Source organism: Macaca mulatta, chromosome 8 (genome assembly GCF_049350105.2).
Source record: "Macaca mulatta isolate MMU2019108-1 chromosome 8, T2T-MMU8v2.0, whole genome shotgun sequence".
Lineage (NCBI taxonomy): Eukaryota > Metazoa > Chordata > Mammalia > Primates > Cercopithecidae > Macaca > Macaca mulatta.
The window spans coordinates 153659845-153685299 of record NC_133413.1 but is presented as its reverse complement, the minus strand read 5'-3'; the positions used below and the strand labels follow the sequence as shown (position 1 = coordinate 153685299).

At 51.5% G+C, this 25455-nt stretch overlaps 3 protein-coding genes and 2 long non-coding RNA genes across 59 annotated transcripts in view; 3 read left to right on the top strand and 2 right to left on the bottom strand.

Annotated features, from left to right (window-relative positions):
• The window catches only part of TOP1MT (DNA topoisomerase I mitochondrial), a 58366-nt gene extending 36761 nt beyond the window's left edge, over positions 1 to 21605 (top strand). For 18 of the 50 annotated variants that reach the window (XM_077944239.1, XM_077944222.1, XM_077944236.1 and 15 more), the window contains 6 exons: positions 2287 to 2355; positions 2554 to 2668; positions 4198 to 4325; positions 4504 to 4598; positions 9669 to 9818; positions 10353 to 10545. In XM_077944239.1, the coding sequence (XP_077800365.1) occupies positions 2287 to 2355; positions 2554 to 2668; positions 4198 to 4325; positions 4504 to 4598; positions 9669 to 9818; positions 10353 to 10455 (660 nt within the window). In that variant the 3' untranslated portion in view covers positions 10456 to 10545. Of the gene's footprint in view, positions 1 to 2286; positions 2356 to 2553; positions 2669 to 4197; positions 4326 to 4503; positions 4599 to 9652; positions 9819 to 10352; positions 10546 to 10678; positions 13032 to 21006 lie in introns of those variants that run through there. The other 32 variants (XM_077944211.1, XM_077944209.1, XM_077944233.1 and 29 more) reach the window with 8 other exon arrangements.
• Positions 4704 to 7938, top strand: LOC144330885 (uncharacterized). The gene is made up of 2 exons (XR_013397504.1): positions 4704 to 5808; positions 7483 to 7938. It is a non-coding gene; the product is annotated as an uncharacterized LOC144330885 (long non-coding RNA).
• Positions 10784 to 25455, bottom strand: part of ZNF696 (zinc finger protein 696) — a 31308-nt gene continuing 16636 nt past the window's right edge. For all 6 annotated transcript variants that reach the window (XM_077944270.1, XM_077944276.1, XM_077944285.1 and 3 more), the window contains exon 4: positions 10784 to 11184. The gene's annotated coding sequence lies outside the window, so the exon portion shown is untranslated. The remainder of the gene's footprint in view (positions 11185 to 25455) is intronic.
• The window catches only part of LOC144330881 (uncharacterized), a 44468-nt gene continuing 34475 nt past the window's right edge, over positions 15463 to 25455 (bottom strand). Inside the window, exon 2 of the mRNA XM_077944296.1 lies at positions 15463 to 16540. The gene's annotated coding sequence lies outside the window, so the exon portion shown is untranslated. The remainder of the gene's footprint in view (positions 16541 to 25455) is intronic.
• LOC144330892 (uncharacterized) lies at positions 16486 to 20711 on the top strand. Its single transcript, XR_013397512.1, has 2 exons — positions 16486 to 18562; positions 20092 to 20711. It is a non-coding gene; the product is annotated as an uncharacterized LOC144330892 (long non-coding RNA).

Here is a 25455-nt window from a genome sequence, read left to right as displayed (position 1 = left end):
TCACTGCAACCTCCACCTCCTGGGTTAAAGCGATTCTCCTGCCCGAGTAGCTGGGACTACAGGCGCCGCCACCATGCTCGGCTAATTTTTGTATTCTTAGTAGAGACAGGATTGCACCATGTTGGCCAGGCTGGTGTTGAACTCTTGACCTTGTGATCCACCCGCCTTAACCTCCCAAAGTGCTGGGATTACAGGCGTGAGCCACTGCGGCTGGCCGAGACCCTGTCTTAAAAAAATAAAAAAAGGTACATTCTGAGGTTCTGGTGAGGACACGAATTTGGGGGGACACTTTTCACGCCAGTGCACCTGGGAGGGGCTGCCACCATGCCCGCTTTCCTCTGCTGCAGGGGCTATGGGCGGGACTTAAGCCTGTGGCTGCCCACCACCCCCACAGCCCCTCGCTCCACTAGCATCAATGCCCAGAGGAATGAGTGCGGTCGGGAAGGGCTGGGTAAATCTCTGGTCTCCAGACTGGCTTGAAGCAAGATTGGAATTTGGGGAGCACCCTCACCTTTGTAATGGCTGTCCTGAAGAGTGATGGTATCCCCTCTCTGGGTGGGCACCACATCGCAGTGACGTTGGACAGATCCACGCACGACCTCCCTGCACCTCAAAAGCACAAATGTGACTCAGGCCGGGCGCAAGGCCCATGCCTGTAGTCCAGACACCTTGGGAGGGCTAGGTGAGAGGATCGCTGGAGCCCAGGAATTGGAGACTGCAGTGAGCTATGATCGTGCCACTGCACGCCAGCCCAGGTGACAGAGCCAGACCTAGTCTCCAAAAATTAAACAACAACAAAAAAGTAATGTGACCCCACTATGGGATGGGGTGGAGCTGTTCAAAAACAGAAATGGCAGCAGAGAAACAGGAGTCCCTGGCAGGGCCAGGCCTCAGGCAGTCTGGTCGGGAAGTCAGTCCTAAGGGATGAGTTAATTGGAGGTAGGAGACAAAAGCCAACACACAAAAGGAAGAGGCGAGGGGGCGCTCACTGCAGTGCCCCTGCCACGGTGAAGCGTCGGCCGCGGTGCAGGCCTGGACGGGGAGTCGCACTCCGTCCAGACAGGACTAGCCAGCCATTTACAGTGCTGTTGAGGGGAGCACTCGGTAATAGAATGCGTGTGGCCTAAAGAAAAGGCGGGACGTTGGCCGGGCGCGGTGGCTCAAGCCTGTAATCCCAGCACTTTGGGAGGCCGAGGCGGGTGGATCACGAGGTCAGGAGATCGAGACTATCCTGGCTAACATGGTGAAACCCCGTCTCTACTAAAAATACAAAAAACTAGCCGGGCGCAGTGGCGGGCGTCTGTAGTCTCAGCTACTTGGGAGGCTGAGGCGGGAGAATGGCGTGAACCCGGGAGGCGGAGCTTGCAGTGAGCCGAAATCACGCCACTGCACTCCAGCCTGGGAGACACAGCGAGACTCCGTCTCAAAAAAAAAAAAAAAAAAAAAAAAAAAAAAAAAAGAAGGAAAAGGCGGGGGACGTAAAGCCTCGTCAGGATCAGCGGTATGAAACCAAACGTGTGGAGGAGGATGAGGGAAGAAGCCGGAAGTCGGGAGCTGTGGGCCGGGGCTTCCCGCCGTGTCCCGGTGCCTGTGGGTTTGTCGAATGGGGTTCATCAGCTGTGGTACAAGGATGGTAAGGGGGTCGGCTGGGGGTGTGGGGCCTCCTGCCTGTGTCTGGTGAGGGAGGGCTGCCATGCTGGAGAGAGCAGTGCAGACGCCACAGCAACCTCCACGCTGGAGCCGATGCCCAGCGCTCAGGGAGGACCAGCAGGTGAAACCAAGGGGAGGGCAGGCAGGTGCAGGCGCAGGCTGGTGTTTCCTCGGAGCAGAGTTGGTCTCGTCAGAAGGGAATGAGTGTCCTCTCCCCAAAGGGACTGGTGGAGGGAGGTTGGACACGGGCACCCCAAAGGTCCTGAGGTCCTGTGATGTCAGATGAGTGTCCCACATTACAAGGGTGTGGGGTCACCTGGTGGAAATCCGGCATGGATGGAAGAAGGAGCTGGGGACTCCGGGCCACCTGCCGCGGTCACCCAGGGGAACTAACTGCAGGGCAGGAGTTGCACCCACCTCCTGAGCACGCCGCCCGTACATGTGTTAGCGGTGACGGCCGCATTGGAGGGCAGGGGCCGTGTCGGGGGAGGATGCCGACAGGTGACAGTGATGTTGCTCGGGCCACCTTCCTCAGGGAAGCCTCCCGTGGGCTTCCAGGCTCTGCATAGATGCCCTTCATGCCCTCCCTTGATTCGGGTTTCTTCTGTTCTCTGAAATTCCTTCTTTCTCCTTCAGGTGTACAAGAACTTACAGCTCTTTATGAAGAACAAGGACCCCCAGGACGACCTCTTCGACAGGCTCACCGTAAGCCGGCTCGTGTTTCCTCAGCAGTGGGCGGTGGCAGGACCCGGCGAGAGGGTGTGGCTGCTGAGTCTGGCTCCATCTTTCATAGCAAGGCCCAGGGTTTGGTCTGACCCGACGGCTGAAATGCCCTTTCCTTTCCGTGGGAGGCTGGGACGGCCCCACAAAACCACGTAATTATAGAGACCATTTCCTCCCCAGACGACCAGCCTGAACAAACACCTCCACGAGCTGATGGACGGGCTGACGGCCAAGGTGTTCCGGACCTACAACGCCTCCGTCACTCTGCAGGAGCAGCTGCGGGCCCTGACACGTGGTGAGCGGGCCCCACACCCACACTCACGCCGGGGAGCGTGGCCCCTGCCCCAGGCAGGGCTCCCCTGCTGGCCCTTGTTGAGTGAGCCTCGGGGTGGGGCCGCTTCTTTGGGACGTGGGCTGGCTGCTTGGCGGCCTGGGTGGCCAGAGTCCTGGGGAGGAGGAGGGAAGTGCTGGCCCTCGGGACCCCAGGCATCCCAGCCATGTGCTCCCTGCGGGGAGCCCCTGCTGCTGAAGCGGTTGTTCCTCAGCTCCTCCTCAGGGTTCTTTCTTGAAGGCCCAGGAGGCCTCTGCACTTTGCGGTGGTTCTGCCCCTCCCGCCCTCAGCTGTCTGAGCACCCTGACCTCTGGGCGTCTGTCCGCAGCCCCTGCCTCAGCTTCTGCTCTTAGAGCTTAGAGCTTCTGCTCTTAGTCCCCTGCCATCAACCTGGGGAGGCCGTCCAAGCTCGGCGAGGGCCTCTCCTCCCTCTGCCCTTGGCGCTGCCCCTGCTCCGTGATGTCCGGGCTGCTCCGTGGTAATGTCCGGGCTGCTCCGTGGTGATGTCCGGGCTGCTCCGTGGTGATGTCCGGGCTGCTCCGTGGTGATGTCCGGGCTGCTCCGTGATGTCCGGGCAGATCAGACGCACAGACTCGTCCAGAGGGTGCCTCCCACCCCGGTGCCCTCCGCATTCCCCAAGCAGGGCTTCCTGGAGGAGGCACCGAGTCCGGGCACTCAGGGGCACTGACGCTCGGCCTGTGTTTTGTGTGCACCCATGGGCCTCAGAGGCCGGTGCTGTGCTGCCCTGGGGACACCCTTGCGAGCTGGGGCAGCGTTGGGCTGTGGGATGTGAAGGAGCCGGCTGGGGCAGCGTTGGGCTGTGGGATGTGAAGGAGCCGGCTGGGGCAGCGTTGGGCTGTGGGATGTGAAGGAGCCGGCTGGCATCCAGGCGAGAGCCCCAGCAGAGATGCTCCCTCCACCGAGGGAGGCAGGAGATTCTGGGTGAGGACGTAGGGGCCGAGGCTGGGCCTGGGCGAGGAAACGAAGGTGCTGGGCCCCCTGCGGACGCACTTCCAGAGCTGGGGGGCTGTGCAGGAGGGGCGTGAAGGAGTGGCCGCTCCAGCAGGTGTCTGGGGCCAGTGCTTACGTTCTCTGAGTCTCGTTCCTGACTGGAAAATGGAGACAACATGGTACCTTGAGGGGATGTTGCCAGGGAAACCAGGTGCTGGGGACTTGTGACAGGCAGGGCCCCGCAGACTCACCTGTCCAGGTGGCTGGGCCGCCTCCTTGCTACAGGGCTTTGGAAGGCCTGGGTGGTGCTACCTGTGCTGTGGCCACACCTGAGGCCTTGCTGTGGTTAAAGACGCTGGGCCCTGCTCTCGGGGCCACCTCGGAGGGTCACTGACCCTCGGCCCTCGCTCTCCCCATCCCAGTGGGTGCCTGTGTGAGCGGAAGGGGCTGTGCTGTGTGGTGCGTTGAGTAAGTCCGACTCAGGGCAGACAGGGAGGGCGGCTGCCCCATGGGTGCTGCTTCTGACAGCCCGTGCCTCTCAGCCGAGGACAGCATAGCAGCCAAGATCTTATCCTACAACCGAGCCAACCGAGCCGTGGCCATTCTCTGCAACCATCAGCGAGCGACCTCCAGCACGTTTGAGAAGTCGATGCAGAATCTCCAGACCAAGGTAGCAGCTCCCAGGAGAGCCCCCAGCCCAGCCCTCAAGGGACCCCTCCCCGCTTCCCGGAGCCTCGGCACAGGCCGGGGAGCCAGCCGTGGTGGGCATGGAGGGTGTGGGAGGGTGTGGGCGCAGCGGCTGGTGTGGGACAGGGAGGGGCAGCCCTGTCTGGACCCTTTCCCTGCAGATCCAGGTGAAGAAGGAGCAGGTGGCTGAGGCCAGGGCAGAGCTGAGGAAGGCCAGGGCCGAGCACAAAGCCCAAGGGGATGGCAAGTCCAGGAGGTGAGTACCCGTGACCTCAGACGCCGTCTCCCGGGGCCCTGTCCCAACCCAGATGTGGCAGCTTTGGACCCGCCTTCCCAAGGCCAGTTTTGTTTTCCTCTTCAATTGTTATTTTGTGATTTTTTTATTTTTATAAAAACCTCCCAGGTTCAAGTGATTCCTACCTCAGCCTCCCAAGTAGCTGGGATTACAGGCTTGCACCACCATGCCCGGTTAATTCATTTATTTAGTAGAAACGGGTTTTCTCCATGTTGGCCAGGCTGGTCAAACTCCTGGCCTCAAGTGATCCTCCTGACTCGGCATCTCAAATGCTGGGATTACAGGCCTGAGCCACCGCGCCTGGCCAACTTTGTGATTTTTCAAAATACAAACTCTATGCCTTGTGGACAAGAGTGGGACATACGGAGCCATGGGAGGAGGAGACCCTGGCCGCTGAGGTTTGTGATTGTCTTTGTGGGGTCAGGAAATGAGAAGAAGGTGCCGGACTCTTCTCCAGGGCGGCGGCACCATCCCCTCCTCACCAGCAGCACGTGAGGGCCCCGACTCCTCTGTCCCGGCGCCACTGTAGGGTCAGTTTTCCGTGTGTCGATCAGAGCCCAGTGGGTGTGAAGTGGGTCAGATCGCGGGTGCTCTTGGCAGGTGCTTGTTGCCCGTTTCTGTATCGTCTCTGGAGAATGACTGCTCAGATCCTCTGTCCATGTTTTGGTCGGGTGGTCACTTTATTACTGACCTGGCAGAGCTCGTCCATGTTTCTCCCACTCTTGGGTTGTCTTTGTTCTTTTTTTTCTTTTCCTTTGGAGAGACAGTGTTGCTCTGTCGCCGAGGCTGGAGTGCAATGGTGTGATCTCGGCTCGCTGCAATCTCTGCCTCCCGGGTTGAAGCAATTCTCCTGCCTCAGGCTCCTGAGTAGCTGGGATTATAGGCGCCACCACCATGCCCAGCTAATTATTTGTATTTTAGTAGAGACGGGCTTTCACCGTGTTGCCCAGGCTGGTCTTGAACTCCTGAGCTCAGGCAGTCTGCCCGCCTCAGCCTCCCAAAGTGCTGGGATTACAGGTGTGAGTCACCATGCCCAGCACCCCCCCCCCCCATTTTTTTTTTGAGATGGAGTCTTGCTCTGTCGCCGAGGCTAGAGTGCAGTGGCGCGATCTTGCCTCACTGCAACCTCTGCCTCCTGGGTTCAAGCAATTCTTCTGCCTCAGCCTCCCGAGTAGCTGGGACTACAGACACACACCACTACACCTGGCTAATGTTTGTAATTCAATAGAGATGGGGTTTCACCATATCGGTCAGGCTGGTCTTGAACTCCTGACCTCAGGTGATCCACCCACCTCGGCCTCCCAAAGTGCTGGGATTACAGGCATGAGCCACCATGCCCGGCAATGTCTTTGTTCTTTCTTGTTGGTGTCCTGTGACACATTTTAAGATTTGAATGAGTCCAGTTTATCTGTTTTTTTTTTTTTTCTTTTGTAGCTTATTTTTGTGTCATGTCCGAGAAGGCTTTACCTAACCCAAGGCCATGAAGATAGATTTCTCTGTTTTCTCCTAAGAGGTTTATAGGTTTACTCTTACATTTGGGTCATTGGTTCTGAGTTAATTTTTGTGTGTGATCTGAGGGAAGGGCCCAGGGTCATCCTCTTGTATGTGGACAGCCAGATGTCTCAGCCTCCTGAATAGCTGGGACCACAGGTGTGAACCGCCACACCTGGCTAACTTTTACACTAAGAAAATTTTTGTATGTTGCTCAAGCTACTCTTGAACTCCTGGCTTTAAGCAATCCCGCCTTGGCCTCCCAGAGCTCTGAGATTACAAGTATGAGCCGGCCGGGCGCGGTGGCTCAAGCCTGTAATCCCAGCACTTTGGGAGGCCGAGACGGGCGGATCACGAGGTCAGGAGTTCGAGACCATCCTGGCTAACACGGTGAAACCCCGTCTCTACTAAAAAATACAAAAAACTAGCCGGGCGAGGTGGCTGGCGCCTGTAGTCCCGGCTACTCGGGAGGCTGAGGCAGGAGAATGGCGTAAAAACCCGGGAGGCAGAGCTTGCAGTGAGCTGAGATCCGGCCACTGCACTCCAGCCGGGGCGACACAGCGAGACTCCGTCTCAAAAAAAAAAAAAAAAAAAAAAAAAAAAACAAGTATGAGCCACCGTGCCTGGCCCTTAGGACTATATCTATAAAGGCCATATTGTATGCAAACAGAGATAGTTTTACTTCTTTTCCAATCATACGCCTTTTATTTCATATTTTTGCATTATGGACCTAGCAGGAATCTCCAGTACACTGGACATGAGTGGGACATCCTTGCCTTGTTCCTGATACTGGGGGCAAAATTCTCATGCTTTTATCACGGAATATCATGTTAACTGTAGGTTTTTCACAGAAGCTGTTTGTCAAGTTAACAAAATTTACTTCTATTCCTAGTTTGTTGAGGTCTTTTTTAATCATGAAGAGCATTGGATTTTGTCAAATGGTTTTTCTGCACCTGTTGAGATCTTGTTTTTGTCCCTTCCTTATATTGATAGGATGTATTATACTAATTGATGATCAGATGTGAAACCATCCTTGCATTCCTGGGATAAATCCTACTTGATCCTATTGTGTAATCATTTTTGTCCATTGCTGGATTCAGTTTGCTGATATTTTGTTGAGGTTTTTGCTTCTGTATTCATGAGCATGTTAGTCTATAGTTTTCTTATGATGTCATTGATTTTGGTATCAGGCAATGCTGGTAATGAGTTGAATTAATATTTAATATATCTAATATTTCATGAAAGTTTATGAAAAATTGGTGCCTTTTTAAAGAGAGAGAGTCTTGCTGTGTTGCTCAGGCTGGTCTTGAACTCCTGGGCTCAAGCAATCCTTCCACCTCAGCTTCCCAAATAGCTGAGACTATAGGCTTGCACTGCTATGTGTGGCTAGGGTCAGTTTGTTAAATGAATTCACTGGTGAAACCATCTAGGCCTGGGCTTTTCTTTGAGAGAAGTTTAAAGTTACTGATACAATCACTTGTTCTAGTTCTACTCATATTTTCTATACTTCGTGAGTCAGTTCTGGTAGTTTGTATCTTTCTGGGAATTTGTTTAGTCTAGGGTGTCTAACTGGCCGGTGCCCAGTTATTCACAGTATTCCCATATTATCTTTTTTCTTTCTTTGTGATGTTCCCTCTTTCATTCATTCCTCATTATTGTGGCTGTGGTTCTTTTTTTTGAGATGGAGTCTCGCTCTGTTACCCAGGCTGGAGTGCAATGGTGCCATCTCGGCTCACCACAACCTCCGCCTCCTGGGTTCAAGCAATTCTTCTGCCTCAGCCTCCTGAGTAGCTGGGATTATAGGCGCACGCCACCATGCCTGGCTAATTTTTGTATTTTTAGTAGGGACAGAGTTTCACCATGTTAGCCAGGATGGTCTCAATCTCCTGACCTCGTGATCCTCCCGCCTCGACCTCCCAAAGTGCTGGGATTACAGGTGTGAGCCACTGCTCCTGGCATGGCTGTGGTTCTTAAAGGGTAAAACTTTTCAGGACGAGCATCGTGAGATGCAGGGGTCTGTTTTTAATAGTGGCATGTGTGAAGGAAATGTCCATTGGACTAAAGGGTATTCAGTGAAAAATAAGGCTGTGACCCACCCCTGACCTGTCCCCAGAGGCAGCTGCTGTGAAATTTCTTTTTTTTTTTTTTTTTGAGACGGAGTCTCACTCTGTCGCCCAGGCTGGAGTGCAGTGGCCGGATCTCAGCTCACTGCAAACTCCGCCTCCCAGGTTTACGACATTCTCCTGCCTCAGCCTCCCGAGTAGCTGGGACTACAGGCGCCCGCCACCTCGCCCGGCTAGTTTTTTGTATTTTTTTTAGTAGAGAGGGGGTTTCACCGTGTTAGCCAGGATGGTCTCGATCTCCTGACCTCATGATCCGCCCATCTCGGCCTCCCAAAGTGCTGGGATTACAGGCTTGAGCCACCGCGCCTGGCCGTGAAATTTCTTTAGCATTTCCTGGCCAGGCACGGTGGCTCACGCCTGTAATCCCAACACTCTGGGAGGCCGAGGCAGGCAGATCACTTGAAGTTGGGAGTTTGAGACCATCATGGCCAACATGGTGAAACCCCATCTCTACTAAAAATACAAAAACAAAACAAAACAAAACAAAAACTTAGCCGGGCGTGGTGGCACATGCCTGTAGTCCCAGCTACTCAGGAGGCAGGAGAATCACTTGAACCTGGGAGACAGAGGTTCCAGTGAGCCGAGATTGTGCCACTGCACTCCCGCCTGGGTGACAAAGTGAGACTCTGTCTCAAGAAAAAAAAAAAAAAGACAAACGAAATTTCTTAAGCATTTCCAGAAGGACTGTGTGTGCATGCTGGCTCTCCCTCTGTTTTCCCTCCTTTTTTTCACATAAACAGCAGCCCCTCATGTGCCCCTCTGCCCTTGGGGATGTGGCTCATGCTGGGAAGGCACTTCCCAGGGCCTGTGCTTCCGGTTCGGCGGGCTGCCCCCTTCTCGGCCGTATTTCTGCAGGTCCAAGTGTCTTTCCACGCATGTTTGAGTGTGTTTGTGGCCAAAATTCCTAGAAGAGTTGGGGTCAAAGGTTGCGTGCATGGGTGATGTTGTGGCATTGGAGGGTACGAGTAATGTGGAAGGGGCGTCTCTGTTGAAATGTGCTTTCCCTAAGGGGTTGGGAAGGAGGGCTGAGCGGCTTCCCGGAAGTGAAAGGGCATTTGTATTTGCTTTCTCGGGCCTAGTCCCGCTGCCCTCGTCCTGTTTGGGCTGGCCTCGGTCTGTTGTGTCGAGCATCTCACCCTCCTTTGAGTCAGGTGCTGACGGGCTGCTCACCCTCCTGTGAGTCAGGTCCTGATGAGCTGCTCACCCTCTGCCCAGGGTGCTCCTCCGTATCTGACTTGGCAGCTGGGGTGGGGCTGGGCTTCAGCCTTTGATCCTGGCTGGTCTTTTGCTGTGATGACTGACGACAGTGCTAAGGACGGGGCTGCACCGGGAGGGAAGGCGGCAGGGCTGGAGAAGTGCAGATCTCCTCACGTGGCACTAGTCCAGCGCGGGGCCTCGCAGCCTCTTCTCTTGCCAGTGTCCTGGAGAAGAAGAGGCGGCTCCTGGAGAAGCTGCAGGAGCAGCTGGCGTGGCTGAGTGTGCAGGCCACGGACAAGGAGGAGAACAAGCAGGTGGCTCTCAGCACGTCCAAGCTCAACTACCTGGACCCCAGGATCAGCATTGCCTGGTACGTGTGCCTGGGGTCTGAGTTCCCACCTGTGGCCTCCGGGGGGCCTGGGTTTCCCAGAGGCCTCTGTTCAGTCCCAGCATTGCTCCTGACCCCTGTGTCCCCTGTGTCCCCTGGGGTCAGCGCAGGCCCTCCCTGTGACAGGGACCCCTGATGCCGCGTCCTGTGTCATCAGTTCTCCCTGTCCTGAACGTTGGGATGGACAGGGTGAGGTGGGGGTGCTGACAGTGGCCTGGGACTTGGCGTCATCAGCAGGGCCTGTGGAGCTCAGCCTGCCCACTGGGAGTGGAAGGTGGCTGGGCGCCTTGTTCAGTGGACACCTGGGCCACAGCAGGTTGTCTCTGACACCTCACTGATGCTCCAGGGTGGCGGCATGCGTGGGGTGGGGCAGGCCTAGAGGAGCAGGCCCCAGCTACCCCAGCCGGCTCTGGTGTCCCTGCCGCACGGAGGACGCTCGCCCTTCCCCAGTGCCCTGACCTGGCCTTCAAGGTGGGTGAATTGCCCGCTTGCCCGGGCTGACACTGCCTCCCACAGGTGCAAGCGATTCAGGGTGCCAGTGGAGAAGATCTACAGCAAAACACAGCGGGAGAGGTTCGCCTGGGCTCTCGCCATGGCAGGAGAAGACTTTGAATTCTAATGACGAGCTGTGTCTGTGTTGAAACTTCTTTTGTGGGTTTTTTTTTTTTTTCACTATTAAAGCAGTATTGGGGAATTTTGTACAATAAAATGTTGTGTGAAGTGTTTGTGTGTCACTACAGAAAAAGTCCCCAGGCCATGTTGTGTGAAGTGTTTGTGTGTCACTACAGAAAAAGTCCCCAGGCCAGGCACAGTGGCTCACACCTGGGATCTTGGTATTTTAGAGGCCTGAGGCCGAAGGATCACTTGAGTGGAGGCTGAGGCTGCAGTGAGCTGTGATTGTGCCCCTGCACTCCAGCCTGGGCAACAGAGCAAGACCCCATCTCAAAGAGAAAGAAAAGTCCCTGACGCCTGCCCTGTCCTTTGAAGCACTGCCTCCACCCCCGAGCACGGAGTCCGCTGGGCTGTCACATCCAATCAGCGTCCGAGCCTGGACCCCGGGTTCCTGCTTGACGGGGGAGGAGACCGAGCACGGAGTCCGCTGGGCTGTCACATCCAATCAGCGTCCGAGCCTGGACCCCGGTTCCTGCTCGAGGGGGAGGAGACCGAGCACGGAGTCCGCTGGGCTGTCACATCCAATCAGAGTCCGAGCCTGGACCCCGGTTCCTGCTTGAGGGGGAGGAGATACACCTTCGTGTGCTCTGAGGCTGAGCACCTTCGGCAAGGATCCCACATTTGCACACGCGCCACCCTCTCAGCAGGGGCCTGGACTCTTCAAGTTCTTCGGTGCCTGGAACTCAGGAAGGGCACAGTTACTGCCTGGTCACTAAGCCCAATGGCCCCTGTTTAGTTTTCATCACATCCACACACTCTGTACGTAGCTCTTATGATGGCCTCCTGCCTCAGTTTCCTAACCCTGTATCCTCCCAGAGCTGCCTGTCGGCTGCCCTCTCCTCTGCCACGCAGGACCCTCTGTGGCCCCCTCCTCTGCCACGTGGGACCTTTTGTGGCCCCCTCCTCTGCCACGCAGCACCCTCTGCCACCCTCTCCTCTGCCACGCGGGAGCCTCTGCCGCCTCTCCTCTGCCAGGCGGTGTAGGGACCAGCCCTACAAGGTCTGTGTGTTTTTCTCCCTGTGTGCAGAGACGAGAGATCATAGAAATAAATACACAAGACAAAGAGATACAAGACAGCTGGGCCCGGGGGACCACTCCCACCAAGACGCGGAGACCGGTAGTGGCCCCGAATGCCTGGCTGCGCTGTGATTTATTGGATACAAGGCAAAAGGGCAGGAGTGTGAGTCGTCTCCAGTGATAGGTAAGGTCATGCAAGTCACGTGTCCACCAGACAGGGGGCCCTTCCCTACCTGGCAGCTGAGGCAGAGAGAGGACAGCTTATGCCATTATTTCTTCTATGCGTTTCAAAGATTTTTAGTACGTTCACTAATTCTGCTATGGCTATCTAGAAGGCAGACCAGGTGTACAGGGCGGAACATGAAAGCGAAACAGGAGCGTGACCGCTGAAGCACAGCATCACAGGGAGACAGTTAGGCCTCCGGAGGCTGCGGCTTCCACAACAGGTGGAGGAGTAGAGTCTTCTCTAACTCCCCCGGGAAAGGGAGACTCCCTTTCTCGGTCTGCTAAGTAACGGGCGCCTTCCCAGGCACTGGCGCTGCCGCTAGACCATGGTCTGCTAAGTAACGGGCGCCTTCCCAGGCGCTGGCGCTGCCGCTAGACCATGGTCTGCTAAGTAACGGGCGCCTTCCCAGGCGCTGGCGCTGCCGCTAGACCATGGTCTGCTAAGTAACGGGCGCCTTCCCAGGCGCTGGCGCTGCCGCTAGACCATGGTCTGCTAAGTAACGGGCGCCTTCCCAGGCGCTGGCGCTGCCGCTAGACCATGGTCTGCTAAGTAACGGGCGCCTTCCCAGGCGCTGGCGCTGCCGCTAGACCAAGGAGCCCTCTAGTGGCCATGTCCGGGCATGACAGAGGCTCACACTTCTGGTCACTGCTCACGGTGCCCCTTCAGCTCCTATCTCTGTATGGCCTGGTTTTTCCTAGGTTATGATTGTAGAGCAAGGATTATTATTATATTGGAATAAAGAGTAATGCTGCAAATTGATGATTAATAATATTCATATATCTATATTTCTAGCATAACTTCTTATTCTTTTTTAATTTTTTAAAATTATACTTTAAGTTCTAGGGTACATGTGCACAACGTGCAGGTTTGTTACATATGTATACATGTGCCATGTTGGTGTGCTGCACCCATTAACTCGTCATTTACATTAGGTATATCTCCTAATGCTATCCCTCCCCTCCCCCCTTCCCACAATAGGCCCCGGTGATGTTCCCCTTCCTGTGTCCAAGTGATCTCATTGTTACCACCCATGAGTGAGAACATGTGGTGTTTGGTTTTTTGTCCTTGCCATAGTTTGCTGAGAATGATGGTTTCCAGCTTCATCCATGTCCCTACAAAGGACATGAACTCATCCTTTTTTATGGCTGCATAGTATTCCATGGTGTATATGTGCCACATTTTCTTTATCCAGTCTATCACTGATGGGTATTTGGGTTGGTTCCAAGTCTTTGCTATCGTGAAGAGTGCCACAATAAACATACATGTGCATGTGTCTTTATAGCAGCATGATTTATAATACTTTGGGTATATACCCAGTAATGGGATGGCTGGGTCAAATGGTATTTCTAGTTCTAGATCCTTGAGGAATCGCCACACTGTCTTCCACAATGGTTGAACTAGTTTACAGTCCCACCAACAATGTAAAGTGTTCCTGTTTCTCCACATCATCTTCAGCACCTGTTGTTTCCTGACTTTCTAATGATCGCCATTCTAACTGGTGTGAGATGGTATCTCATTGTGGTTTTCATTTGCATTTCTCTGATAGCCAGTGATGATGAGCATGTTTTCATGTGTCTGTTGGCTGCATAAATGTCTTCTTTTGAGAAGTGTCTGTTCATATTCTTTGCCCACTTTTTGATAGGGTTGTTTTTTTCTTGTAAATTTGTTTGAGTTCTTTGTAGATTCTGGATATTAGCCCTTTGTCAGATGAATAGATTGCAAAAATTTTCTCCCATTCTGTAGGTTGCCTGTTCACTCTGATGGTAGGTTCTTTTGCTGTGCAGAAGCTCGTTAGTTTAATTAGATCCCATTTGTCAATTTTGGCTTTTGTTGCCTTTGCTTTTGGTGTTTTAGACATGAGGTCCTTGCCCATGCCTATGTCCTGAATGGTATTGCCTAGGTTTTCTTCTAGGGTTTTCACGGTTTTAGGTCTAACATTTAAGTCTTTAATCCATCTTGAATTAATTTTTGTATAAGGTGTATGGAAGGGATCCAGTTTCAATTTTCTACATATGGCTAGCCAGTTTTCCCAGCACCATTTATTACATAGAGAATCCTTTCCCCATTTCTTGTTTTTGTCAGGTTTGTCAAAGATCAGATGGTTGTAGATGTGTGGTATTATTTCTGAGGGCTCTGTTCTGTTCCATTGGTCTATATCTCTGTTTTGGTACCAGTATCATGTTGTTTTGGTTACTGTAGCCTTGTAGTATAGTTTGAAGTCAGGTAGCGTGATGCCTCCAGCTTTGTTCTTTTGGCTTATGATTGACTTGGCAATGCGGGCTCTTTTTTGGTTCCATATAAACTTTAGTTTTTTTCCAATTCTGTGAAGAAAGTCATTGGTAGCTTGATGGGGATGGCACTGAATCTATAAATTACCTTGGGCAGTATGGCCATTTTCACAATATTGATTCTTCCTATCTGTGAGCATGGAATGTGTTTCCATTTGTTTGTGCCCTCTTTTATTTCATTGAGCAGCGGTTTGTAGTTCTCCTTGAAGAGATCCTTCACATCCCTTGTAAGTTGGATTCCTAGGTATTTTATTCTCTTTTGTGAATGGGAGTTCACTCATGATTTGGCTGTTTGTCTATTATTGGTGTATAAGAATGCTTGTGATTTTTGCGCATTGATTTTTGTATCCTGAGACTTTGCTGAAGTTGTTTATCAGCTTAAGGAGATTTTGGGCTGAGACGATGTAGATATACACGATTGTATATCTAAAAAGATATACAATCATGTCATCTGTAAACAGGGACAATTTGACTTCCTCTTTTCCAAATTGAATACCCTTTATTTCTTTCTCCTGCCTGATTGCCCTGGCCAGAACTTCCAACACTATGTTGAATAGGAGTGGTGAGAGAGGGCATCCCTGTCTTGTGCCAGTTTTCAAAGGGAATGCTTCCAGTTTTTGTCCATTCAGTATGATATTGCCTGTGGGTTTGTCATAAATAGCTCTTATTATTTTGAGATACGTCACATCAATACCTAACATATTGAGAGTTTTTAGCATGAAGGGCTGTTGAATTTTGTCAAAGGCCTTTTCTGCATCTATTGAGATAATCATGTGGTTTTTGTCTTTGATTCTGTTTATACGATGGATTATGTTTATTGATGTGTGTATGTTGAACCAGCCTTGCATCCCAGGAATGAAGCCCACTTGATCATGGTGGATAACCTTTTTGATGTACTGCTGGATTTGGTTTGCCAGTATTTTATTGAGGATTTTTGCATCAATGCTCCTCAGGGATATTGGTCTAAAATTCTCTTTTTTTGTTGTGTCTCTGCCAGGCTTTGTTATCAGGATGATGCTGGCCTCATAAAATGACCTAGGGAGGATTTCCTCTTTTTCTATTGATTGGAGTAGTTTCAGAAGGAATGGCATTAGCTCCTCCTTGTACTTCTGGTAGAATTCGGCTGTGAATCCGTCTGGTCCTGGATTTTTTTTGGTTGGTAAGCTATTAATTATTGCCTCAGTTTCAGAGCCTGTTATTGGTCTATTCAGAGATTCAACTTCTTCCTGGTTTAGTCTTGGGAGGGTGTATATGTGTCCAGGAATTTATCCATTTCTTCTAGATTTTCTAGTTTATTTGCATAGAGGTGTTTATAGTATTCTCTGATGGTAGTTTGTATTTCTGTGGGATTGGTGGTGATATCCCCTTTATCATTTTTTATTGTGTCCATTTGATTCTTCTCTCTTCTCTTCTTTATTAGTCTTGCTAGTGGTCTGTCAATTTTGTTGATCTTTTCAAAAAACCAGCACCTGGATTCACTGATTTTTTTGAAGGTTTTTTTTTGTGTCTCTATCTTCTTCAGTTCTGCTCTGATCTTAGTTATTTCTTGCCTTCTGCTAGCTCTTGCTTCTCTAGTTCTTTTAATTGTGATGTTAGGGTGTCAATTTTAGATCATTCCTGCTTTCTCTTGTGGGCATTTAGTGCTATAAATTTCCCGCTACACACTGCTTTAAATGTGTCCCAGAGATTCTGGTATGTTGTGTCTTGGTTCTCATTGCTTTCAAAGAAAATCTTTATTTCTGCCTTCATTTCGTTATGTACCCAGTAGTCATTCAGGAGCAGGTTGTTCAGTTTCCATGTAGTTGAGCGGTTTGGATTGAGTTTCTTAGTCCTGAGTTCTAGTTTGATTGCACTGTGGTCTGAGAGACAGTTTGTTGTGATTTCTGTTCTTTTACATTTGCTGAGGAGTGCTTTACTTCCAACTATGTGGTCAATTTTGGAATAAGTGCGATGTGGTGCTGAGAAGATGTATATTCTGTTGATTTGGGGTGGAGAGTTCTGCAGATGTCTATTAGGTCTGCTCGCTGCAGAGATGAGTTCAATTCCTGGATATCCTTGTTAACTTTCTGTCTTGTTGATCTGTCTAATGTTGACAGTGGGGTATTAAAGTCTCCCATTATTATTGTATTGGAGTCTAAGTCTCTTTGTAGGTCTCTAAGGACTTGCTTTATGAATCTGGGTGCTCCTGTATTGGGTGCATATATATTTAGGATAGTTAGCTCTTCCTGTTGAATTGATCCCTTTACCATTATGTAATGGCCTTCTTTGTCTCTCTTGATCTTTGATGGTTTAAAGTCTGTTTTGTCAGAGACTAGGATTGCAACCCCTGCTTTTTTTTTGTTTTCCATTTGCTTGGTTGATCTTCCTCCATCCCTTTACTTTGAGCCTACATATGTCTCTCCACATGAGATGGGTCTCCTGAATACAGCACACTGATGGGTCTTGACTCTTTTTTTTTTTTTTTTTTTTTTTGAGACGGAGTCTCGCTGTGTCGCCCAGGCTGGAGTGCAGTGGCCGGATCTCAGCTCACTGCAAGCTCTGCCTCCCGGGTTTTTACGCCATTCTCCTGCCTCAGCCTCCCGAGTAGCCGGGACTACAGGCGCCCGCCACCTCGCCTGGCTAGTTTTTTGTATTTTTTAGTAGAGACGGGGTTTCACCGTGTTAGCCAGGATGGTCTCGAACTCCTGACCTCGTGATCCGCCCATCTCGGCCTCCCAAAGTGCTGGGATTACAGGCTTGAGCCACCGCGCCCGGCCTTGACTCTTTATCTAATTTGCCAGTCTGTGTCTTTTAATTGGAACATTTAGCCCACTTACATTTAAGGTTAATATTGTTATGTGTGAATTTGATCCTGTCATTATGATGTTAGCTGGTTATTTTGCTCTTTAGTTGATGCAGTGTCTTCCTAGCATCGATGGACTTTACATTTTGGCATGATTTTGCAGTGGCTGGTACCAGTTGTTCCTTTCCATGTTTAGTGCTTCCTTCAGGAGCTCTTGTAGGGCAGGCCTGGTGGTGACAAAATCTCTCAGCATTTGCTTGTCTGTAAAGGATTTTATTTCTCCTTCACTTATGAAGCTTAGTTTGGCTGGATATGAAATTCTGGGTTGAAAATTCTTTTAAGAATGTTGAATATTGGCCCCCACTCTCTTCTGGCTTGTAGATTTTCTGCCGAGAGATCCGCTATTAGTCTGATGGGCTTCCCTTTGTGGGTAACCTAACCTTTCTCTCTGGCTGCCCTTAACATTTTTTCCTTCATTTCAGCTTTGGTGAATCTGACAATTATGTGTCTTGGAGTTGCTCTTCTTGAGGAGTATCTTTGTGGCCTTCTCTGTATTTCCTGAATTTGAATGTTGACCTGCCTTGCTAGGTTGGGGAAGTTCTCCTGGATAATATCCTGCAGAGTGTCCTCCAACTTGGTTCCATTCTCCCCATCACTTTCAGGTACACCAGTCAGACATAGATTTGATCTTTTCACATAGTCCCATATTTCTTGGAGGCTTTGTTCATTTCTTTTCACTCTTTTTTTCTCTAAACTTCTCGCTTCATTTCATTCATCTGATCTTCAATCACTGATACCCTTTCTTCCAGTTTATCAAATCGGCTACTGAAGCTTGTGCATTTGTCACATAGTTCTTGTGCCATGGTTTTCAGCTCCATCAGGTCATTTAAGGACTTCTCTACACTGGTTATTCTAGTTAGACATTCGTCTAATCTTTTTTCGAGGATTTTAGCTTCTTTGTGATGGGTTCGAACTTCCTCCTTTAGCTCGGAGAAGTTTGATCATCTGAAGTCTTCTCTCAACTTGTCAAAGTCATTCTCCGTCCAGCTTTGTTCCGTTGCTGGCGAGGAGCTGCATTCCTTTGAAGGGAGAGAGGCACTCTGATTTTTAGAATTTTCAGCTTTTCTGCTCTGTTTTTTCCCCATCTTTGTGGTTTTATCTTTGATGATGGTGATGTACAGATGGGGTTTTGGTGTGGATGTCCTTTCTGTTTGTTAGTTTTCCTTCTAACAGTCAGGACCCTCAGCTGCAGGTCTGTTGGAGTTTGCTGGAGGTCCACTCCAGACCCTATTTGCCTGGGTATCAGCAGCGGAGTCTGCAGAACAGCGAATATTGCTGAACAGCAAATGTTGCTGCCTGATCGTTCCTCTCCACGTTTCATCTCAGAGGGGTACCCGGCCGTGTGAGGCGTCAGTCTGCCCCTACTGGGGGGGCCTCCTAGTTAGGCTACTCAGGGATCAGGGACCCACTTGAGGAGGCAGTCTGTCCGTTCTCAGATCTCAAACTCTGTTCTGGGAGAACCACTGCTCTCTTCAAAGCTGTCAGACAGGGACATTTAAGTGTGCAGAAGTTTCTGCTGCCTTTTGTTTGGTATGCTCTGTCCCCAGAGGTGGAGTCTACAGAGGCAGGCAGGCCCCCTTGAGCTGCGGTGGGCTCTGCCCAGTTCGAGCTTCCCTATATTTTCTTTATTTTATTTTTTTCTGAGACGGAGTCTCGCTCTGCCGCCCAGGCTGGAGTGCAGTGGCTGGATCTCAGCTCACTGCAAGCTCTGCCTCCCAGGTTTACGCCATTCTCCTGCCTCAGCCTCCTGAGTAGCTGGGACTACAGACGCCGCCACCTCGCCCGGCTAGTTTTTTGTATTTTTTTAGTAGAGACGGGGTTTCACCTTGTTAGCCAGGATGGTCTCGATCTCCTGACCTCGTGATCCGCCCATCTCGGCCTCCCAAAGTGCTGGGATTACAGGCTTGAGCCACCGCGCCCGGCCTATTTTCTTTATTACACTGGAACAGCTTGTGCCCTCGGTCTCTTGCCTCAGCACCTGGGCAGCTTGCCACCCACAACGCAGGACCCTCTGCTGCCCTCTCCTCTGCCAAGTGGGACCCTCTGCCATCTGCTCCACGCTTTGCTTTCGGGGCTGCCTCTGCAGCTGTCTCCCTCACACTGGGGCTCCCACCCACCCCATGAGGCAGCTGGCAGCCCCCTGTGTGAGGCCCCTGGTCAGCCGAGAGGACCCCAACGCCCTGGAGGCTGCACCCCCACCCCTCCTGCTGTGGGGCCCTCGGTGCTCCAGGCCCGAGCCTCTCGCACTGCGGCTTACTGGCTGGGAGGCCGCTGCCCCAAGGGGCTCAGGCAGCCGGTCCAGCTCCTCCCGGGACCTGTGACAGAACAACTCCAGGGGCCCTGACGCTCTCATGTCCCCACCTGTGCTCCCAGAGAGGCGCTTCTGTGCCCAGACATTGAACAGCTCCACAGAAAATGAAGGCATGGAGGCCCAGACTCCAGAAAGGAAGCCACGGAGGGTGCAGGCCCGACCCACGTCACCTCAGAGTCTGTCCTCGCAGGAGACGGTGGAGATGGGCCCTCCCATCACTGTACAGATGAGGACACACAAGGAGCTGACTTCATGCCTGGACGTTAAGCCCAGCAATTCCGAGCCCAGAGCTGGCTCTCCAGGTTGCGGCGTCTGGTCCCGTCCAGAAACATCTCCCAACCCACAGCTCAGGACACAGCAGGGTGAGGGGCATGGGGGTGAGTGGGAGCTCCAGGGAGATGCCCCTAAGGCGGTCCCCGTCGTCAGAACTTGCAGGCTAGTGGCCTCTAAAGGTACTCATTAGAGGGCTGTGGACCTCACTTGCCCAAAACCCTGGGCCTGCTCAGCGCATCCTTCTGAGACGTGAGACTGCAACCACCCGCTGCCTCACTGTCCCCTTCTCACCCCGAACAACCTGCCTTTAACCCAGCTCTCTTCAGACTGACACGATCTCTGCAGACTGTCAGAGCCTCGTTTGGATAGTCACAGACTACCTGGATAAAAGAGAAAACATGGCCAGGTGTGGTGGCTCACGCCTGTAATTCCAGCACTTTGTGAGGCTGAGGCAAGTGGATCACTTAAGGTCAGGGGTTCAAGACCAGCCTGGCCAACGTGGTGAATTCCTGTCTCCACTGAAAATACAGAAATAAGCCAGGCGTGGTGGCGTGCGCCTGTAATCCCAGCTGCTCAGGAGGCTGAGGCAGGGGAATCATTTGAACCCGGGAGGCGGAGGTTGCAGTGAGCTGAGATTATGGCATTATCCTCCAGCCTGGGCAATGAGTGAAACCCCATCTCAAGGAAAAGAAAAGATGAAACATGCAGAGTAGAAACCCCAGGTGGACAGATACCACCCTCAGGCAGAGAAAAGCTGGGTGGTGCCATCGACGGGCAACAGTAGTGGGAAAGCCAGCTGTGTGTGCTGGTGCGAGACGCGTTTCTGTGACGGAGGATGCCGCACACTCAGCCTCTCCTGTTACCGTGTGGCCTGGTGAGCCCGCTCTGAAGTGCACCAAGAGCAGGGAGGGACTTAGAGCAACTTCATTCACTGCTGCCCAGACGGAAAAGGGCGCACAAGGCCCTGCGGCCGGAGCTGGCTAATGGGCCGGGTGGAGACTCACACTGTGGATGCCACTCAGCCATGATCACAAGAACAGAGCGGCTGCTGCTCGGGCCTCGCAGGCGACTGACAGTAACCAGGAGCCCCGACGCCTTCCCGATACCCCCTGCTCCATTCACGGATGGGCACACCCGCCATTGTTTGAGTTTTTACATGTCTGCGAGTAACGCTCCATCTCACCAGCGTGGGCAACATAGTGAGACCCTGTCTCTACCAAAACAAGGAAGAAAAAAAAAAACAAACAGCCGGTGGTGGTGGTGCACACCGGTAGTCCCCCGGGGTCTAAGGCTGGAGGATGAGCCCGGGAGGCTGAGGCTGCAGTGAGCTGTGATTGTACCACTTACCTCCAGCAGGGGTGACCCTGGCTTAGAAAAATTTGTAATAACAACATCCCATCTCTAAGTTTACATGTAGAAATCTTACACATCTTTCCTAAATATCACCTAAGTGAGCACCTCAGGTGCAGTCCCAGGTATGTTATGTCCTTTGAGTCTATTCTAAATGGTTTCTTTTGGGTTTTTTTCCCTTTTCTGTCAGATGCTTTAGGTACTGATTTTCTCCTCTCTGCCTGCATCACAAGGGCTTCCTTCTGCAACCGTGACCTCAGAAGGGCTCTCCTGGGGGATGCAGGACCGCAGCAGCCCCGAGCAACCGAGCACAGCCAAGGAACAGGTCCCGGGGAGGCCAGGACTCGGGCCCTTGCACCTGCAGCCACAGGAGCACCGTGTCCCTGCGGTTCTGAGCCACCAGGTGTTTGGGTGGGCCATTACCCAGCAAGTTCTAATAGAGACACTGGGTTCCAAAGTGGGGGCTGCTATGGACTGAATATTTGCCCCCCACCTCCAGTTCACATGTGAAAGTCCTAACCCCCAGTAAGACGGTGTTGGAGGTGGGGCCTTTGGGAGGGGAGCAGGTTAGAGAAGATCCTGGGGGATCGTCACGATGAGATGAGCATCCTCATGGGAGGAGACACTGGAGCCTCCTCTCCAGGAGCAGGCATGGGGACGGCCACATGAGCAAGAGGCTGCTGTAAATAAGCCAGGGGTGGTCCCTCCCCAGGAACTGGGTCTGTGGCACCTGGAGGCTGGACTCCCAGCCTGCAGAGCTGGGAGAAATAAATGTCTGCTATGAAGCCAGTTGGTCTGTGGAATTTTGACACAGCAGCCTCATCTAAGACAGGTGCTGGCAGAACCAACACCTAAGACGCAGTGCGCTGATAGTGCAGTCTGGGGCTGGAGGCCGGAAACACAGGAGGAGACTGTTAGCAGAGCCTGGGGGAAACCATGATTAGGTAGTAGTGAAAAAATTGGGTGAAAAAAAACTGCCTTTGGGCGGGCGCTGTGGCCCGTGCCTCTAATCCCAGCACTTTGAAAGGCCAAGGTGGGTGGTTCACCTGAGGTCAGGAGTTCAAGACCAGCCTGGCCAACACGGCAAAACCCTGTCTCTACTAAAAATACAAAAATTAGCTGGGCATGGTGGTGCGTGCCTGTAATCCCAGCTGCTTAGGAGGCTGAGGCAGGAGAATCACTTGAACCCGGGAGGCAGAGGCTGCAGTGAGCCGAGATCGTGCCACTGCACTCCAGCCTGGGAAACAGAACCAGACTCTGTCTCAAAAAAAAAAAAAAAAAAAAAAGCCGGGCGCGGTGGCTCATGCCTGTAATCCCAGCACTTTGGGAGGCCGAGGCGGGTGGATCACGAGGTCAGGAGATCGAGACCATCCTGGCTAAGATGGTAAAACTCCATCTCTACTAAAAAACAAAAAATTAGCCAGGCATGGTGGCGGGCGCCTGTAGTCCCAGCTACTCGGGAGGCTGAGGCAGGAGAATGGAGTGAACCCGGGAGGCGGAGCTTGCAGTGAGCCGAGATAGTGCCACTGCACTCCAGCCTGGGCAACAGAGTGAGACTTTGTCTCGAAAAAAAAAAAAATTGCCTTCAGTAACTTGGAAATTAGAAAATGGATCCGGCTAAGCAGAGCTCCAGACAGAGTGGCAAAAATTTCAGCGAACGCTCCTCGTGGCACTGGTGAGGCCTGTGAGGGTGAAATGCACGAAAGGAGGGATCGTCTAGTCTGCAGGCAGAATCTGGAGGAAACAGAGCCGGGGCCTGACCTGGTTTGGGAAACAAAACCATCTCACGTGTTGTCTCTGCAGTCAGCAAAGCATTGTCTTTTAAAAATTGTTTTAAATTTGCTTTTTGTTTTTTAGAGACAAGGTTCTCCCTACATTGCTCAAGGGATCCTCCTGCCTCAGCATCCTGACCAGCTGGGACTACAGGGTGCATCACCACTGCCCAAAAATATTCAAGTCATAAGTGGCCTCAGGATAAAGATAAAATCAAGGTTGTGGCCATATCCATTGTTAAGGCCCCAGAAAGGTTTACTATCTTGGGGCTGGGTGTGGTGGCTCACACCTGTCATCCCTGCCCTTTGGGAGGCTGAGGTGGGAGGCCAGGAGTTCAAGGCTGCTGTGAACTGGCTGCACCACTGCACTCTAGCCTAAGTAACAGAGCAAGACCTTGTCTCTTAAAAAAATAAATAATAAAAAGATAGAAGATAGTATATAGTACAAACCCTCTCAGCTAGACAAAAGCGTTTCTAAGATGCTAAAGGATGTTTTCCCACAACATACTAACACATCATACAAAACAGATAAAACACTGACAAATGTTTAAGTCAATTTTTTGTCTAGTGGAGAACATAATCTAAGACTCCCACAAGATTTATTTATTTTTTTTTGAGATGGAATCTCGCTGTTTCGCCACGCTAGAGGGCAATGGCACGATCTTGGCTCACTGCAGACTCTGCCTCCTGGGTTCAAGCAATTCTCCTGCCTCAGCCTCCTGAGTAGCTGGGACTACAGGTGCCCACCACCACACCCAGCCAAATTTTGTAATTTTAATAGAGACGGGGTTTCACCATGTTGGCCAGGATGGTCTCAATCTCTTGACCTCGTGATCCTCCCACCTCGGCCTCACAAAGTGCTGGGATACGGGCGTGAGCCACTGTGCCTGGCCAGAAACCCACAGGATTTTTAGGGGCGCTGTATCAGTTTAAATGAAAAGAGACGGAGACAGTTGAAAATGAAGCCTTTGGGGTCCCTCCTTCTACAGGCAGTGAGCAACTGAGACAGCTGTTTAGCCTCAAATACAGGCTGTCAGACACCTCAAAACACAGAGAAATACAGGCTGTCGGACACCTCAAAACACAGAGGAGAGACACCAAGGGCAGAGCCAAAATCTGAGGGGGAAAAAAGGCTAATAATGTCACTCCCAGGGAAAATGGGGCCCTAAAAAAGACACAGACTGCTCCCAAACGAGGTCCCTTGGCAACATGCCGTTGACTGTGTCACAGAAGTGCTACAGACTGGGGTCTGCAATAAATGAGCCCCCACTCTCTCTTTTTCAAACGGGAGCATTACTGTGCTTATCCTGGCCCTGTCTCAAAATCCTATGCTGGGGTAGAGGCAGGTGATTTTTTTCTTTAGTTTGCAGCCTCAAGAGGCATCTCACATATATCCAGACCAGAGGAGAATCATGAGCTGACAGCCTCTGAGCTGAGACAGCAGCAGGGACAGACCTCTGGGTGGCTTGAGTTGGGGGGTGGCAAGCATATTTTACTGGTGGAAGGAAAGTAAGTCACTGTGGCTCCAGAGTGGACCGTGGGAAATTTCAGATGGTCCCAGGACACATGGCTCTCTCTGCCCAGCCCTGGGGCTCCGCTGTCATGTGGGGATGCCTCACCACTAACCCCGTTTACGAGATTCCACTTCTTCCTCTTTTTTTGTTTCTTTTTTTTTTTTTTTTTTTTTTTTTTTCAGATGGATTCTTGCTCTGTTGCCAGGCTGGAGTGCAGTGGTGCAATCTTGGCTCACTGCAACTTCCGCCTCCCAGGTTCCAGCAATTCTCCTGCCTCAGCCTCCTGAGTAGCTGGGACTACAGGCATGCACCATCACGCCCAACTAATTTTTGTAGTTTTAGTAGAGACGGGGTTTCACCATATTGGCCAGGCTGGTCTTGAACTCCTGACCTAGTGATCTGCCCGCCTCAGCCTCCCAAAGTGCTAGGATTACAACACAGTGGCTGGCCCCACTTCTTCCTCTTTCTTGGTTTACTCCCTTGATTTGGAGCTCCTCCCTTAGTAGGCTCCTGAAAACATGTATTATGAAAATGAATTTTTAAATCTTAGAGTTTGCATATCTGAAAATGCTGTCATACTGTCACACTTGACTGACCACTTGGGTAGGTATAAAATCCTAGGTTGCAAATGATTTTCACTCGTAATTTTCGAAGCATTGTTCCGATGTTTTCTAACTTCCAATTTGCCCTTGGGAAGGGATTTATTTCTCAGCCTCTGTGTGATCTGCGCTCTCGGATCGTCTGTATGTCCCGGACTGTCCGATGTTTCACATCATGCCTGGATGTAGGTAATTTCTTCCATCTTTGTGTGGGATATCGGTAAGCGCTTTTACTCTGGAGATTCATGTTTCTCGGTTCTGGGGGAAAATTATTTCTCTAAACTTCATTCCCACCATCTTGTTTTTGCTTTTCCCCCCCTTGGAATTCCTGTTGGTCTTAATCTATCCTATCACCCACCTTCTTTTCATTCCTTCAAACAGATTTTCTCCACTTTCCACCTTCTTGCTAATTTAATTTTGCCTATCACATTTCCATTTCTAAGACATCATTTTAATTATTTTTTTTATTTTTTTTGAGGTGGAGTCTCACTGAGTCTGAGTGATACCCAGGCTGGAATCAGTGGCGGGATCTCGGCTCACTGCAGCCTCCGCCTCCCAGGTTCAAGTGATTCTCGTGCCTCAACCTCCCAAGTAGTTGGGATTACAGGCGCACACCACCACACTTGGCTAATTTTTGTATAATTAATAGAAATGGAGTTTTGTCACGTTGGCCAGGCTGGTCTTGAATTCCTGATTTCAAGTGATCGCCCGCCTGTGCCTCCCAAAGTGTTGGGATTACAGGCGTGAGCCACTG